Genomic DNA, 12,909 nt, shown 5'->3' on the forward strand with positions numbered 1-12,909 from the left:
ACTTGACAAGTTATTTTAAAAGTTTCCGCTCCTTAATTTGGTAATGCAGGTCAAGCGTCACAACAAGTTGGTAATTGTCAGTGCAGACAGTCATTGTTGTGGGCTATAGACAAGGGTTTTGAGTGATGTTGGTTACATAACTGATTGGGCCTTAAAGTCAAATGAAGGGGGGCTTTGAAGCCATTTTGGCATCCCACTGCACTCTAACCTGAGTAGGAACAATGTGCATACAAAGCCAAGTTTCTGCTCTTTGTTTGGGTTAGAAATGGATTCAAGGACACTTTAAAGGTGCATTAGGCTGCTTTTCAATTACTAGTAAAATCTTAAAATGAAACTGTTGTTTCAGCTAATGGGGCAACTACATCAGTTTAGTTTAAATAGTAATAGGTATCCTAAAAGTACAGTTCAAAATGTGACTAGAATTAGGGAACATCTATTGGAGTCTTAGGACAGGAGTAAGCATTGGCCATCCAAGTTACCGGTCTATTGCACTGCTCATATTCTATGACACGAAGCTCAGTCAATTGTGAGTCTCCCTCATCATAGAAAGTCAACACAGCTTCTTCAGTTTAAACAGACCAATTTATTTTCCAGCGCCCTGCTGTCAAGCCAGGCTCAGTGGACGTTCTTCTTTATAATGTTCTTCTCTAGTTTCTCCCAAACCGTCCACACAGTACCTTCGCCAATTACTGCACAGCGTCTCCCAGCAGCGATTAGCTCATGCGCAACAGGTGTGTCACTCACCTCGCTTGGCACTGCTCCCTGAACCAGCTCCACCTCTCCCCTCTACAGCTGAGCTACACATTCAGCCAATTTGGAATCACAACCTAACCAAACATGCGTGACTTTGAACTGTAGAAGGAAACCGGAATACCTGGAAAGAATCCATGCTGACGCAGGGACAGCGTGTAAACTCCATAGAAGAGGGTCCCTGATGACGAGCATGTTGAAACCAGATACCCTCTTCCTGTGTGACAGTGTTAACTACCGCAGTACCGTGCTACCCTAGGATGGTACAATCATACTTAACTTATTTCCTTACCAGTGACGAGAAGCAACCCTAAAGTCTTAACAGCACTTTCTATAGCGTTGTTAGATAAAATTATTCTACTCGCAGCTCATGTAAGTATTTGCCTTTTACATGAAATATCACAAAAGAAGCAACATTTAACACAAACTAGCTTCTTTGGTTTAAAAAAGAAGGAGGACAAGAACAACTGGATATAGTTTTGTAGTGCTGTGCGTCATGCTGCCTGGAAGTTTTACAACACTGAAGCCTGGTAAAAATATTTATTATGAGCAATACTCACACAAGGTTTTGCTGATTAATTTGTTCATTATGCAGCTTACAGAGATGCAATGACTTACTCGGGCATGAGAAAAACAACCGAGGATGCAAATGAAAGAGAAACGGTAACTGAAAGTCGCATAAATCTGTGACAGTATCAGTTTTGTGACAGAAGGGTCTCCTCCATATATCTACACCTGTTTCTGCTTTTCTGTCTGCAGTGCAGATTTGCCTGGACAATTTACAAAAAAAAATGCATATGCAGACATATAGCACAGCTAGTCTGAAGTTACTGAATTGACAGGACTGTTTGCAGGAAACCTACAGCAAAACAAATTTAAAGTACATTAGGTCATAATTTTGGTTTGAGAGGTTGATGCTGAACACTATCAATGGATTTGTTTGTCTGTTCTGAGCTGTTCCCCACAGTTATGCTTTAACTAATTTCTCCCTCTTTGTTCGTTGTGTGTGATGAATGGAGTTCTTTACTGCAGGATCTGGACAGTGCAGTAATTGGGGCATTCATAAAGAGATTATGCCTGCACTGATGGGAACGGGGCTTATTTCAAAACACACACACAAAACGCGTCTCAGACCACTTATCACATAAGCACTCATTTAGGTTGTGAGTTTAACTCTCCTAAACTTGCTGGACTCTGCAGAAGAGTGTAACTATATCTTGCAGAGGTCTACATGCTGGACATAACAGGAGAGGGGAGGGTGAGGGAGGGCGTCTCTTATAGGATTGGTCTGTTTCTCAGCAGCCAGCAGGGGGAAACTGGCCAGCTGGTGTCAGTGGGTCAGACTCTTTTCTCACACAGCTTCTCTTCGCATTCGAAAGGGAACTCATATTCACACAGGAAGCCTTTGAACACATGGAGAGAGAAAGGCAACGCCTGCCATCAGTCACAGCGGAGTAGGTGTATATGATCCGCTCACAATCACATGCTGCTAACAAGCTCCTTTCTGAACTGGGTGGACTGTGTTTGACAGCTGTCTGTCGGTTAACTGGCAAGGCAGAATGTCACGACGGGACCAGAGGTTTCGGCGAGGCACAAAAGGACGGTAAGGACTGAAATCTTTATTCAGTGAGATACGCGTAAGAGTGAGAGAAAGGGAGGAAGCGTATGAAAGAGTGAGTCAAAGGAAGAGAAAAAATAAATAAATAAATAGGGAAACTTCTAAAAGTCTGCATGTATACTTCCTCAAACAGAAGTCTGCCAAAAAAATAACACTTGAGGTTTGGTTTTTTTGGAGGTTGTTTTTGCTCTAATGTTCACAATAACAAAAAAGCATGTTGAAGCACATTTCCGCAAGTTACAAAAAAAATTATAATTTGTTTACTCTGTAACCATCCCTGTTCCTCAGGCCAAAACCTAAGTGTTAGCATTCAAAGTCTTTTATTTAGAATAAAGAAATATGTGAAACATCCAGCGTGACACAAGCAGTTTAAAAAAAAATCCTTTTAAGAGCTATTTTTTTTTTTTAAAGGAAGTCCGACATACCAACGTACAGAACATGGAGGAAACGGTGGTAGGAGAAAACGTCATGAGATTGTTAACATCTGACCGAGGTTCAGTTCTGACGTCATAACTTCTTTAGAGACACGAGAACAAAGGGGATTTTTATTAATGGCAGGAAAACACTCAGGTGACCAAAGAGAAATGTGGAGAGATGGATGAGGGGGCGGGCAGTAGAAACTGCTGAACTGATTCCAGGTTTTCTTGCAACCAGATGCTTTAGCGGAATCGCAGATGTGAAGCTGGAAGGTTCCACATCTGTGGCCTGGAGCACAGTAACAAAGACAGGAGGTCGAAAATAAACCTGCAGCGGTCTGATGGCTTTATTGCTTAATTATTTCCTTAGCAATGAAGGAGAAGCGAATCTTGGTCTCTAGCAGCACTTCCTACAGTGCTGTCAGAAAAAAGAGATCCCACATGTGAGGGTGTGCACACTGAAGAAGCAACGTGTTGCTCTATCAGCAACAACAAAACTAGCTGTTTGGTGTTAACAAAAACACAAAGGGGAAGAGCTGCCTATAGTTTTCTGTGACGAAATACTAAAACCACAACAAAAACGGCAGAATGAATCTTTAAGTGGCTTTAAGTTGTTTTGCAAGATTTAAGATCACTTTAACATATTATGAAGATAACCTTTAAAAGAAACTATTGTAGGTATTATGCTTTATTCTCAATATGACACAACCTTTTGCTATTCTTACAAAAAGGGATTCAAAGCATTTACCGCATGAGGTTAGGGGAGAGGAAACATGGGCCAGTACTCAGCCCAGGAAGTCACCTCCCACTCCGGCTGCAGTGTTGGAGAGATAAGGAAGCAGGGCCTTTATCGTACACACTATAGTATTATTCTGCTTTAGCAAGGTAACTATGAGTCTCACTGTAATCTGCAAACTTTAAAGGCCTGAAACTGAACATCGTGCTCTGCATTTAAGGAATGCATGCTATTTTAATTTTTAACAGCTGTGTTGTGCAATCTTGAGTGGGTGTGTCTCTATGGGGAACATTGTTTTTGTGAAAACATGTGACTAGTCTCTTTGCATGAATAGTCTTTTTTTTTTTGTAAAAACCAATATTAATGTCACCCCGGGCTGATTGTCATGGTGATGTCAGCATAGAAGTAAAGATAAGTGTATTTCCTTTGGGTGTATGCCGCAACGTGATGCCTCTTTGTGACCAGATCATATTGTTAACCAACATAAGAGAAGAAATTAGTAGAGTGTGAGTGGAATCGTATACTGCGTTCATAAAAAGGAGCTAAACAGAAGGCAATCTGTTGTCTCACAGGCCTTGAAATGTGATACTCTTTGTGAGGATTTCAAGTCCCACATCTTCCATCCGTGATTAGGCTCATGTTACTTTGTCTGCATATCTAAATCTTTTCTTTTTTTGTTTTTGCTCAGGTTTTGTTCTACTTTCTCACTCTGTTACGCCATATTCTTCCGTTTCCCTCTTGTCTCTGCAGGTGTTGTGAATGTGGCTGTATTCTGTCTCACTGGTACTATGAAAGAGAGGGGCAGCTGTATTGTAAAAAGCACTACTGGTGCCGTTATGGAGGACACTGCCACGGTTGCAAGGAGACCATTGCAACAGGACTCATAATGGTAACATCGAAATCACTCAAAATTTTAACAAAAAAAAAAATGGATCTGATGAAACTATCCCTCTGGAACACAAATAATTCACAAGTTCCTCACTGAACTTTTTTTTTTTTTTTAATAATCTTGGCTACAAAACTTTAGCATACATGGATTTCTAAGCTCATAAGATGAAAGCCTGACTAGCTGCCCTCTCTGTTGTCTGACTCACTTAGTCCAAAGCAGTCTGAACTGTGTCAGCAACAAATCAATTGGACTAGTTTAAAAATATCCCACTTATTGATCATTCAAAGCTTACTGCTGTTCAGACTAACAAGTTAAAAAGAGTTTTATATAATATTCAGAAACAGAATATGGAATACCAAATCTCAGCATGCTCCACCAATTATTCATAAATTCAAAGCTTTCCCGACTTTTGGTTTCCTCCTGATAAGAAAGCATTTATTTTCTCTTTTGACTCTAAGCTAGAGGATATCCTCTGAAAACATCCTTTATGCAAGAATGAACAGAAACAGCTCGAGTGTTTCACAGTTCAGAGTGGCCCAAATAAATGCGTTCTGGTAAATCTGTATTATGTTTTTCATACACTACTGCCCTGCATATAAACAGGTTGCTGGAGAGCAAAAGTATCATCCTGAATGCTTCACTTGCATGAGCTGTGATATGGTCATTGGAGATGGAGACACCTACACGCTTATCGAACGCTCTAAGCTCTACTGGTAAGTAAGACTCTGAAAGGAAAAATGTAAAGAAGTCTTGTGTGTTAGCAAATGTGTAAGCTGGAGATGAATGAGTGAAATGGAAACAACCTCTTTCTGACAGATTTACAGTTATGTTAAAGGTTAGGGACTCTGGGCGGTCCTATGGAAATACTAAGTAGATCCCATGATTCAATAGCTTGTAAAACCACTTTTAGCAGCAGTTGAAGTAAATGTTCTCTGTATGACAAATTTGGCTAATTTTTCTTTCTGAAATTGCTTTAGTTAATTGAGGTTAGCAGGGATTTGTTTATGCACAGTTCTCTTAAGGTCCCACCACAACATTTCTATCAGAGTAAGATCTGGACTTTTACTGGACACCTTGAGTCGTTTCTTTTCAGCCAATCGGTTGTAGATTTTCCACAGTGCTTGAGATCATTGTCCTGTCCCAGTTTCGGCCAAGCCTAAGGTTATAGTCGACTTAATGACTGTCAGGTGACCAGGTCCTGTGGCTGCTAAATAAGCCCAAATCATCGCCCCTCCACCACTGTGCTTGACAGCTGTTTTGAGACGTTTGTGTTGATATTCTGTTTTTGGTTTTTTACAAACATTGTATGTGCATTATGGCCAAAGGATGCTACATCAGAAATCTTTTAGGTCTGTCCAAATGCCACTTTGCCATCCTAAGCTATCCTACCATGTTCTTCCGTCAACACTTCCAAACAAGCCATACTTGTTCTTTTTTTTTTTTTTACTGTTATGAACTTTAACCTTTAACATACTGAGCCCTGTGGATTCTGAGATGTGGCTCTTAAATTTCTACATTTTCACTGAGCATTGCACAGTCGACCCTGCAACAGAGGTTCTCTGCACTCTTGGGAAGACTGTAGCATTGTGAATGCTCCAGATATGCAAACTGTCCAAACTTCTGCTTTTATGGAGGTGCTTACATTTGCTGAAGATTGATTAATAAAGTGCACTTGATTAGCAGGACCTGATGTTTCATTTTAATTCTTTTTGAAGCAATAAGGGTGTACTTAGTTTTTCACAGGAAGCTGAGTACACTGTGTAAACTTTTTTTTTTTCCTTCAAGTGACTATAGTATTCATCTTTTGATTTGCCTCTGCAGTGGTCACTGCTATTGTCAGGGTGCTGTATCGGACGTGGAGCCAATTTCTCCAGTTACCAAGAGACCACACATGGTGGCGCTGGTCTCTTTCCCTCCACGTGCAGTCGGACAACGAGGCCTGAGTGTAGTCATTGATTTCAGCAAAGACAAAAGTCCTCTTGTGACTGTGACAGAGTGAGTTTCTGAATTTAGCCATTAACAATTCTGACCCTCACATCTCGCCCACCTATTCAATCACTGTCATTCTGTTCAGGCTGGACTCATCAGTCCTCAGCCCTGACCTGCTGTCCTCTGTCCACACTGGTGATCAAGTATTGGAGGTTAACGGCATCCCAGTGCTCAATATTTCTCCAGAGGAGGTAGGCCTCAAACTACGCACTGCTTCAGTTATAACATCACAAGTTTAAGAGAGAAGAGACAAAAATGTTAACGTGACCATAATGTTAAATGTCCTTTCCACTAGATAAACCGTGTAATCCAGAACACAAGCAGACCACTGCAGCTGACCATTGAGCACAACCCACAGGCACCTCATGACCTCTTTCACTCAGACAGTCCCTCGGATAACATCTCTTGTCCTGAGCCCCCTGTCCGCAACAAACTATCTTCAACCCAGAAACTCCCAAGTCTGGAGGAAGAGCCAAGTCCCAGAGAAGAACCAGATGAGCAAAATGAACAAATTAGGATGAGACTCTCACCATCTCAGCACCAAGGGACCCCAGGAATCCGATCCAGAAACATTTCGTAAGTGATGTCAGCTGACAGCTTGCCTTAACTCAATACTCTCCCCTTTCTAAGTCTTTGTTTCTTTCTCAGGCGCAGCTGCAGTATAGATAAGTGCCCCCTGTCTCCTGGAATGCTGTCGCTTTTATCTCAAAAAAAAGAAATGATTCGCTCAGAGTCTCTTCGAGTAGATCCAGGAGACCGGACGCACCGTATCTTCAGACCTTCAGACCTCATCCACGGAGAAGTGCTGGGCAAGGGCTGCTTTGGACAGGCTGTCAAGGTGCCTTGCTGTTTCCATCATTTTGTTGCCTGACTGCAACTCCCTTTTAGTTGTAACGCTGATTTTAATCAGCAGCACTGTTATGAACTTATCTCTCTCTCTCTAAAGGTAACGCATCAGGAGACTGGGGAGGTCATGGTGATGAAAGAGTTGATACGCTTCGACGAAGAGACGCAGAAGACATTTTTAAAGGAGGTAAGTGGTCGTGGGCGCAGAAAAGGCCACGTGTCTGAAGAGAGCATGACATGTTTAACCAGCATCCCTCTCAATTTTACAGGTAAAGGTGATGCGCTGTTTGGACCATCCCAATGTTCTCAAGTTCATTGGGCTGTTTTATAAGGACAAGCGAATACATTTTGTCTCTGAATACATCCAGGGAGGAACTCTTCGAGAGACTATCATAAAAATGGTAGGTTAAACTAAGTTTTTATGTTTCGTCATGAGAACCACACAAGAACCATACACAAACACAACATGGTGGTCATAATCTTTCTGTTGCAGGACAAGGATTTTCCCTGGAAAATTAGAGTTGGGTATGCTAAAGACATTGCAGCTGGGATGGTAAGTCTTTCAAGCCAATACTCTAAGAATAAAAAACCTTTTATTGCAAAATTATTAAGCTGTTTTGGTAAGAAAAAAAAAAAAAAAAAAACTTGTCAAATATATATATATATATATATATATCATCTCTCCTTCACAGGCTTATCTACACTCCATGAATGTTATCCACCGAGATCTAAACTCATACAACTGCCTGGTCAGAGAGGTGAACAGATGTTTTATAGCACACGTCAAAAATTACAGTATCTTCCATTATATAGCTCCACTTGAAAAATTGCTTTGTTACTTGAATGTGTTACTATATTTAAATCTGAAATTATATTAACAAAACAAGCAAAACTTTGGTCCTGATACATTTCTAATCCAATTCCAAGACTTGTTCTTATTATTCTGCCAATGGTGTAAGATCAACAGTTCTTGAATCCTAATGAATTTTACTTATTAAAATTCATTATACATACCACTTTCAAATAAATAAAGACTTCACAGCTGATTGTTATTACTTCTTTACCCCTCTTTGGTTGTGTAGAATCAGTCTGTGGTGGTGGCAGATTTTGGACTAGCCAGGTTGGTAATGGAGGAGAGAAACCAGAGCAGAACATCTTCGCTTGAACGTCCTACAAAAGGGACGCTGTCAGAGCTCCGCAAGCATGACCGCAGGAAGCGGTATACTGTGGTAGGAAACCCCTATTGGATGGCGCCTGAGATGATCCACGGTGAGTACACAAGCTAGGACACTACTACTTATGTTGAGGGGTGGTCAGATTCTGAATCAAGCTCCTAAACCTTCACGCCTTTCGTAACGTAGTTTGCAATAAACTTTTGGTATTGGTGGGTGCAGATTTAAAAAAAATAAAAAATACATGCGTGTATTATTTCTTATTATGACAAAATGGAAATGGGAATCACAGGACATTTTCTAAATTTGTTCAGGATTTATAAAAGCTGCTATCTTCAATATTAAACAGGGAAGATATTTAAATAATGGCCTGAGGATAAGTAGCTCCACATACTGAATGCAGAACCACTAAATATCCACGACAGGCTAAGAATTTCTTCTTCACATTTTCCTCCCAGGGAAAACCTATGATGAACGGGTAGACATCTTTTCCTTTGGCATCATGTTATGCGAGGTAAGAAAATCTGGAATGCTAAAGAGATTTCTGAAAATGCCACGTTTCTAAAACTTTTAACAGTTTTAAGGTTGAGTATGTCTCTCTCTGTCTTAAGATAATAGGGAGAGTGAGTGCAGATCCTGACTACCTTCCGAGAAGAAATGACTTTGGGCTGAATGTGGCAGGTTTCCTGCAGCAGTACCACCCTCCACAGTGCCCCTCTGCCTTCATGCCACTGGCTGTTCTCTGCTGTGACATGGACGCTGATAAACGGTAAGATTGCACCACAAGTAAATTAGATGGAGCTCAAATATGTCTGTTTTGTGTCTGTTGTTGACAATTATAAGCTAATAGGCAAAGTATTACTGTTTTTGTTTTTTCACCAGTACATACAGAAACAATAAATACTTTTCCAGTGTTCTTTTTGCTACCCAAACAGTGAATACTTCACTGAGTAATTCAGTAAATAATCTAGCTGCTGAATAGCCTACCAGTGGCGAAAAGTTTACATCAACTCATCATTGGTGTGAATGTCATAATGATTTTGGGGCTTTTATTAAATTCTTTGAACTTTTTCCAGGGTAAAATGATCGTACAGCACACATCTTTAATGTCTCTAAAAAAAACCAATCTATTCACACAAGGTCAAAAGTATACATACAAGTTGAAATGTATACATACTAGCATTTTAATAAGTGTTAAGAAGGTTCTACAGTGTTGATGCATGCTGAGTCATCCAGGTAAGTAAATCCTAAAAGGTCTATTCTGTTCATCTGGACGAAGTGTTTTCTGTGGGAGAAACGTTTCGTGACAAGGTTCGACAGTGTCTTTTAAATTGACAAAGCCCAGCTCTATTAACGTCTCATGAGCAAACATGATCAACTACAACTGTTAGTTTCTCTTTAACAGCATAAAAACGAACGAAATTTGTTTGGCAGCACTCATTCGTTTGATCAATACTCTAAACATTGGAAAAGATCAAAGCTCTAAGAAGGAAAATTGTAGATTCATAGAAGTTGGGAAGATCTCTTGAAACCAACAACTGCAGATTCCACAATCCTCAACCTCATCCTCAAACAGCTGTACATCAGTACAAGTTATTCACGTGTCACCAGTTTGCCAAAGAACACCTGAACTGCCCCCCATCAGATGATAGGCATTTGATAACGATGTTCAAGAACAACCCAGGAACTACCAAGCCTCAAGCATGAATTGGAAACAGCTGGAAAACCACCATCACTGTGGAGAGTGAAGCCAGTTTTACACCACCGTGGACTGAGATGATACCCACCAAGAAAGAAGCCCTTGCTCCAAAATAGACACCTTCAAGCTCAACTGAAATTTGCCCACATGGACTCGCCATGCCTTCTGGAGAGAACTTTTATGGTAAGACGAGACAAAGATTGCGCTATCTGGCCACAACGCCAAGAGGTATGTTTGGAGGAGTAAAGGTGAGGCTTTCAAACCTGGGAACCCTGTACCAGCTGTCAAACATCGCAGTGGTAGCATCATTCTCTGGGGCTGTTTTGCTGCCAATATTACTGGTACATTGCAAATGGTGGCCTTTCCAAAGCCTCAACCCAATTGAAAATGTTTGGACTATGCTTAAAGACCAGGTCAGTGCCAGGAAACCAACCAATCTAAATCAACTCTACCAATTCTGCCAAGATGAGTGGTCAAATATTCAGCCAGAATTATGCCAGAAGCTTGTTGATGAGTAACAAAAAAGGGTTCCTTGAGGTTCAACTTGTTAAGGGATATTAAACTAAACATTAGTTTTGGGGTATGGATATATTTGAGCCTGTATGTATACTTTTGACCCTGTTTGGGCTACTTATTTTCAAAATATTTTTTTAATGTCATTAAAGATGCATGCTGTACAATCATTATACCCTGGAAACAAAAATAAATTATTAAAAGCCCATAATTACCATGACATTTATGCTCATGACCTCTGACAATATGTGGCAGAGCATCTTAAAACTTCTCATTAATGCAACTTTTGCCTTTCAGTCCGTCCTTTTTGAAGCTGGAGGAGTGGCTGGAGAACCTGCTGATGCACCTGGATATTGGTCTGCCTCTGCTCTCTGAGTTAGAGCAGCTCTGCAAAGCTTTTTGGCAGAATAATAACCACCAATGCTCTGAAAACACAAATAACCACACTGAGCCGAATCAATTTACTGAAAACAAAGACCAAAATGGCAGACTTGACAGCCACACAAACCACGAGCAGAACGCTCAGGCTGATCTTACTGTGAGGACTGGGTCAGAGGGTAGAAACCAGTTGTGCCGCAGGTCGATAAGCACAGACTCATGCAATAATGGCTCTGATACCTATGAACACAGTAACCCTGCAGAACAACTAGGAGCCCGGCGTGAGCAGTCAAGACCAGTACCAGAGCAGTTAAACAGGTCCAGGAGGATATACAAAGCATTGTGGGACACATCTAAAGAGGATGGCTCATTTCTTTGATTGATGACCAAGATGGGCCACATCTACAAAGCCCAGTGTTAAAGGAATAAGACAGTTTGTGGAGACATTTGTGTCTTTTCAGTCAAGTAAATTAGTCATGAAACTGCATTTGTGAGAGGAATATGTAAATGCAGAATCATGCAAGATGTTCAACATGCAAAGCAGTAAATATTTGTATGTTGCCCACATTGGTCTCATACTCCACTGTGAACCAGTATTTATGTGATTGCAGCTAGAGCCCAGCTGACACTGAGAATAGCAAATATCCAAATTGAAATCAACTGTTTCCATTTTTTTTTTTTCCATGAGATCTTAATGGAAACGCACAAAAAAACCTAAATTTTATTTAAATTCCATAAAAATTGTCAGTGGACAGATTAAGTAAAGACAATCCTTTTTTATAATTTACCTCAATTGCTTTTTGGGGGGATTTTTTTGTTTTTGTTTTGTGTACTGCAGCTGGTCTTTACTTATTGGCCAACAACATAAGCTAAATCTGGTTGTTTACCATTTGGGCTCTAGTTTCACTTTTACCAAGAAGCTGTGGAACACATGTCACTTTATGTCGCCTTATGTATTTTCTGCGGAAAAGTGTCAAACCGAATCTAACCCAACTGAGGACATTAAAACTACTACTGCTACTAAACTATAATTAAGAAAATAAAGAGATGCAAGTCAAAATTTTAAACTACGATGTAGCAAAGATTTATTTACCAAACATTACACAAAATTAAATATAAAACTATTTAATATTTTAAAATGCTGACCTTATTAAAGACAAATTAGCCAGAATTATCAGCACTGTTCTTCTTAAAGGATTGCACACACATTTTTGTTATGATGGACTGTTTACACTCACCTTTTAGGTACACCCTTTTGCCTTAGTTCTTCATGGCATAGAGTCTGGAAACATTTCTCAGATCCACTCAACACACAGTTGCTGCAGATTTGTCGGCTGCATATCCATGATGTGGATTTCTCGTTCCACCGCATCTCAAAGGTGCTGTAATAGATTGGGATCTGGTGACTGTGGAGGCCACTTGAATGCAAAGAAGTCATTGACATGTTCAAGAAACCAGTTTGAGATTATTTGAACTTTGGGACAAATGATCTCATTCTGCTGGAAGTGGTGCACTGCAGTCCTAATTCAATATGAGTCTCCCCCATTTTTTTTTTTTTTTTTTTTTTTTTTTTTTAAGATATATTTCACAGTCACCTCAAGGAACTTTATATTGTAGGTTAAAACATCTACAGCATAAAAACCCTAAAGGGATAGAAATGGTCAGCAGCTGTACTAAGGTAGGCTGAGGTATTTAAATGATGCTCAGTTGGGGCCCGAAGTATCTCCTGCAACATGAATACATGCATCCTTGTATCACCACTGATACAAGGATGCATGTATTCATACTTTCATGTTGTTTGGGTCAAAGTATGACCCCACCATACAAATGTTGCAGCAGAAATCAGGCACTGTTTTTTTTTTTTGGGGGGGGGGGGGGGGGGGGGGGGTTTCTGCCCATTCTC

General features: G+C 40.3%; 1 protein-coding gene across 1 annotated transcript; it reads left to right on the forward strand.

Annotated features, from left to right (window-relative positions):
• Positions 1-2,115: 2,115 nt before the first annotated feature.
• On the forward strand, positions 2,116-12,076 carry LOC102799093 (LIM domain kinase 1-like). Its single transcript, XM_006784861.3, has 15 exons — positions 2,116-2,353; positions 4,271-4,409; positions 5,013-5,122; positions 6,231-6,404; positions 6,484-6,589; positions 6,694-6,974; positions 7,047-7,236; positions 7,345-7,431; positions 7,514-7,645; positions 7,738-7,797; positions 7,937-8,002; positions 8,327-8,513; positions 8,875-8,930; positions 9,028-9,185; positions 10,926-12,076. The coding sequence occupies exons 1-15, from the start codon at positions 2,310-2,312 to the stop codon at positions 11,383-11,385; spliced, it is 2,250 nt and encodes a 749-aa protein (XP_006784924.2). The 5' UTR covers positions 2,116-2,309; the 3' UTR covers positions 11,386-12,076.
• The last annotated feature ends 833 nt before the right edge of the window (positions 12,077-12,909 follow it).

Source organism: Neolamprologus brichardi, chromosome 10 (genome assembly GCF_056152115.1).
Source record: "Neolamprologus brichardi isolate AB-2024 chromosome 10, ASM5615211v1, whole genome shotgun sequence".
Lineage (NCBI taxonomy): Eukaryota > Metazoa > Chordata > Actinopteri > Cichliformes > Cichlidae > Neolamprologus > Neolamprologus brichardi.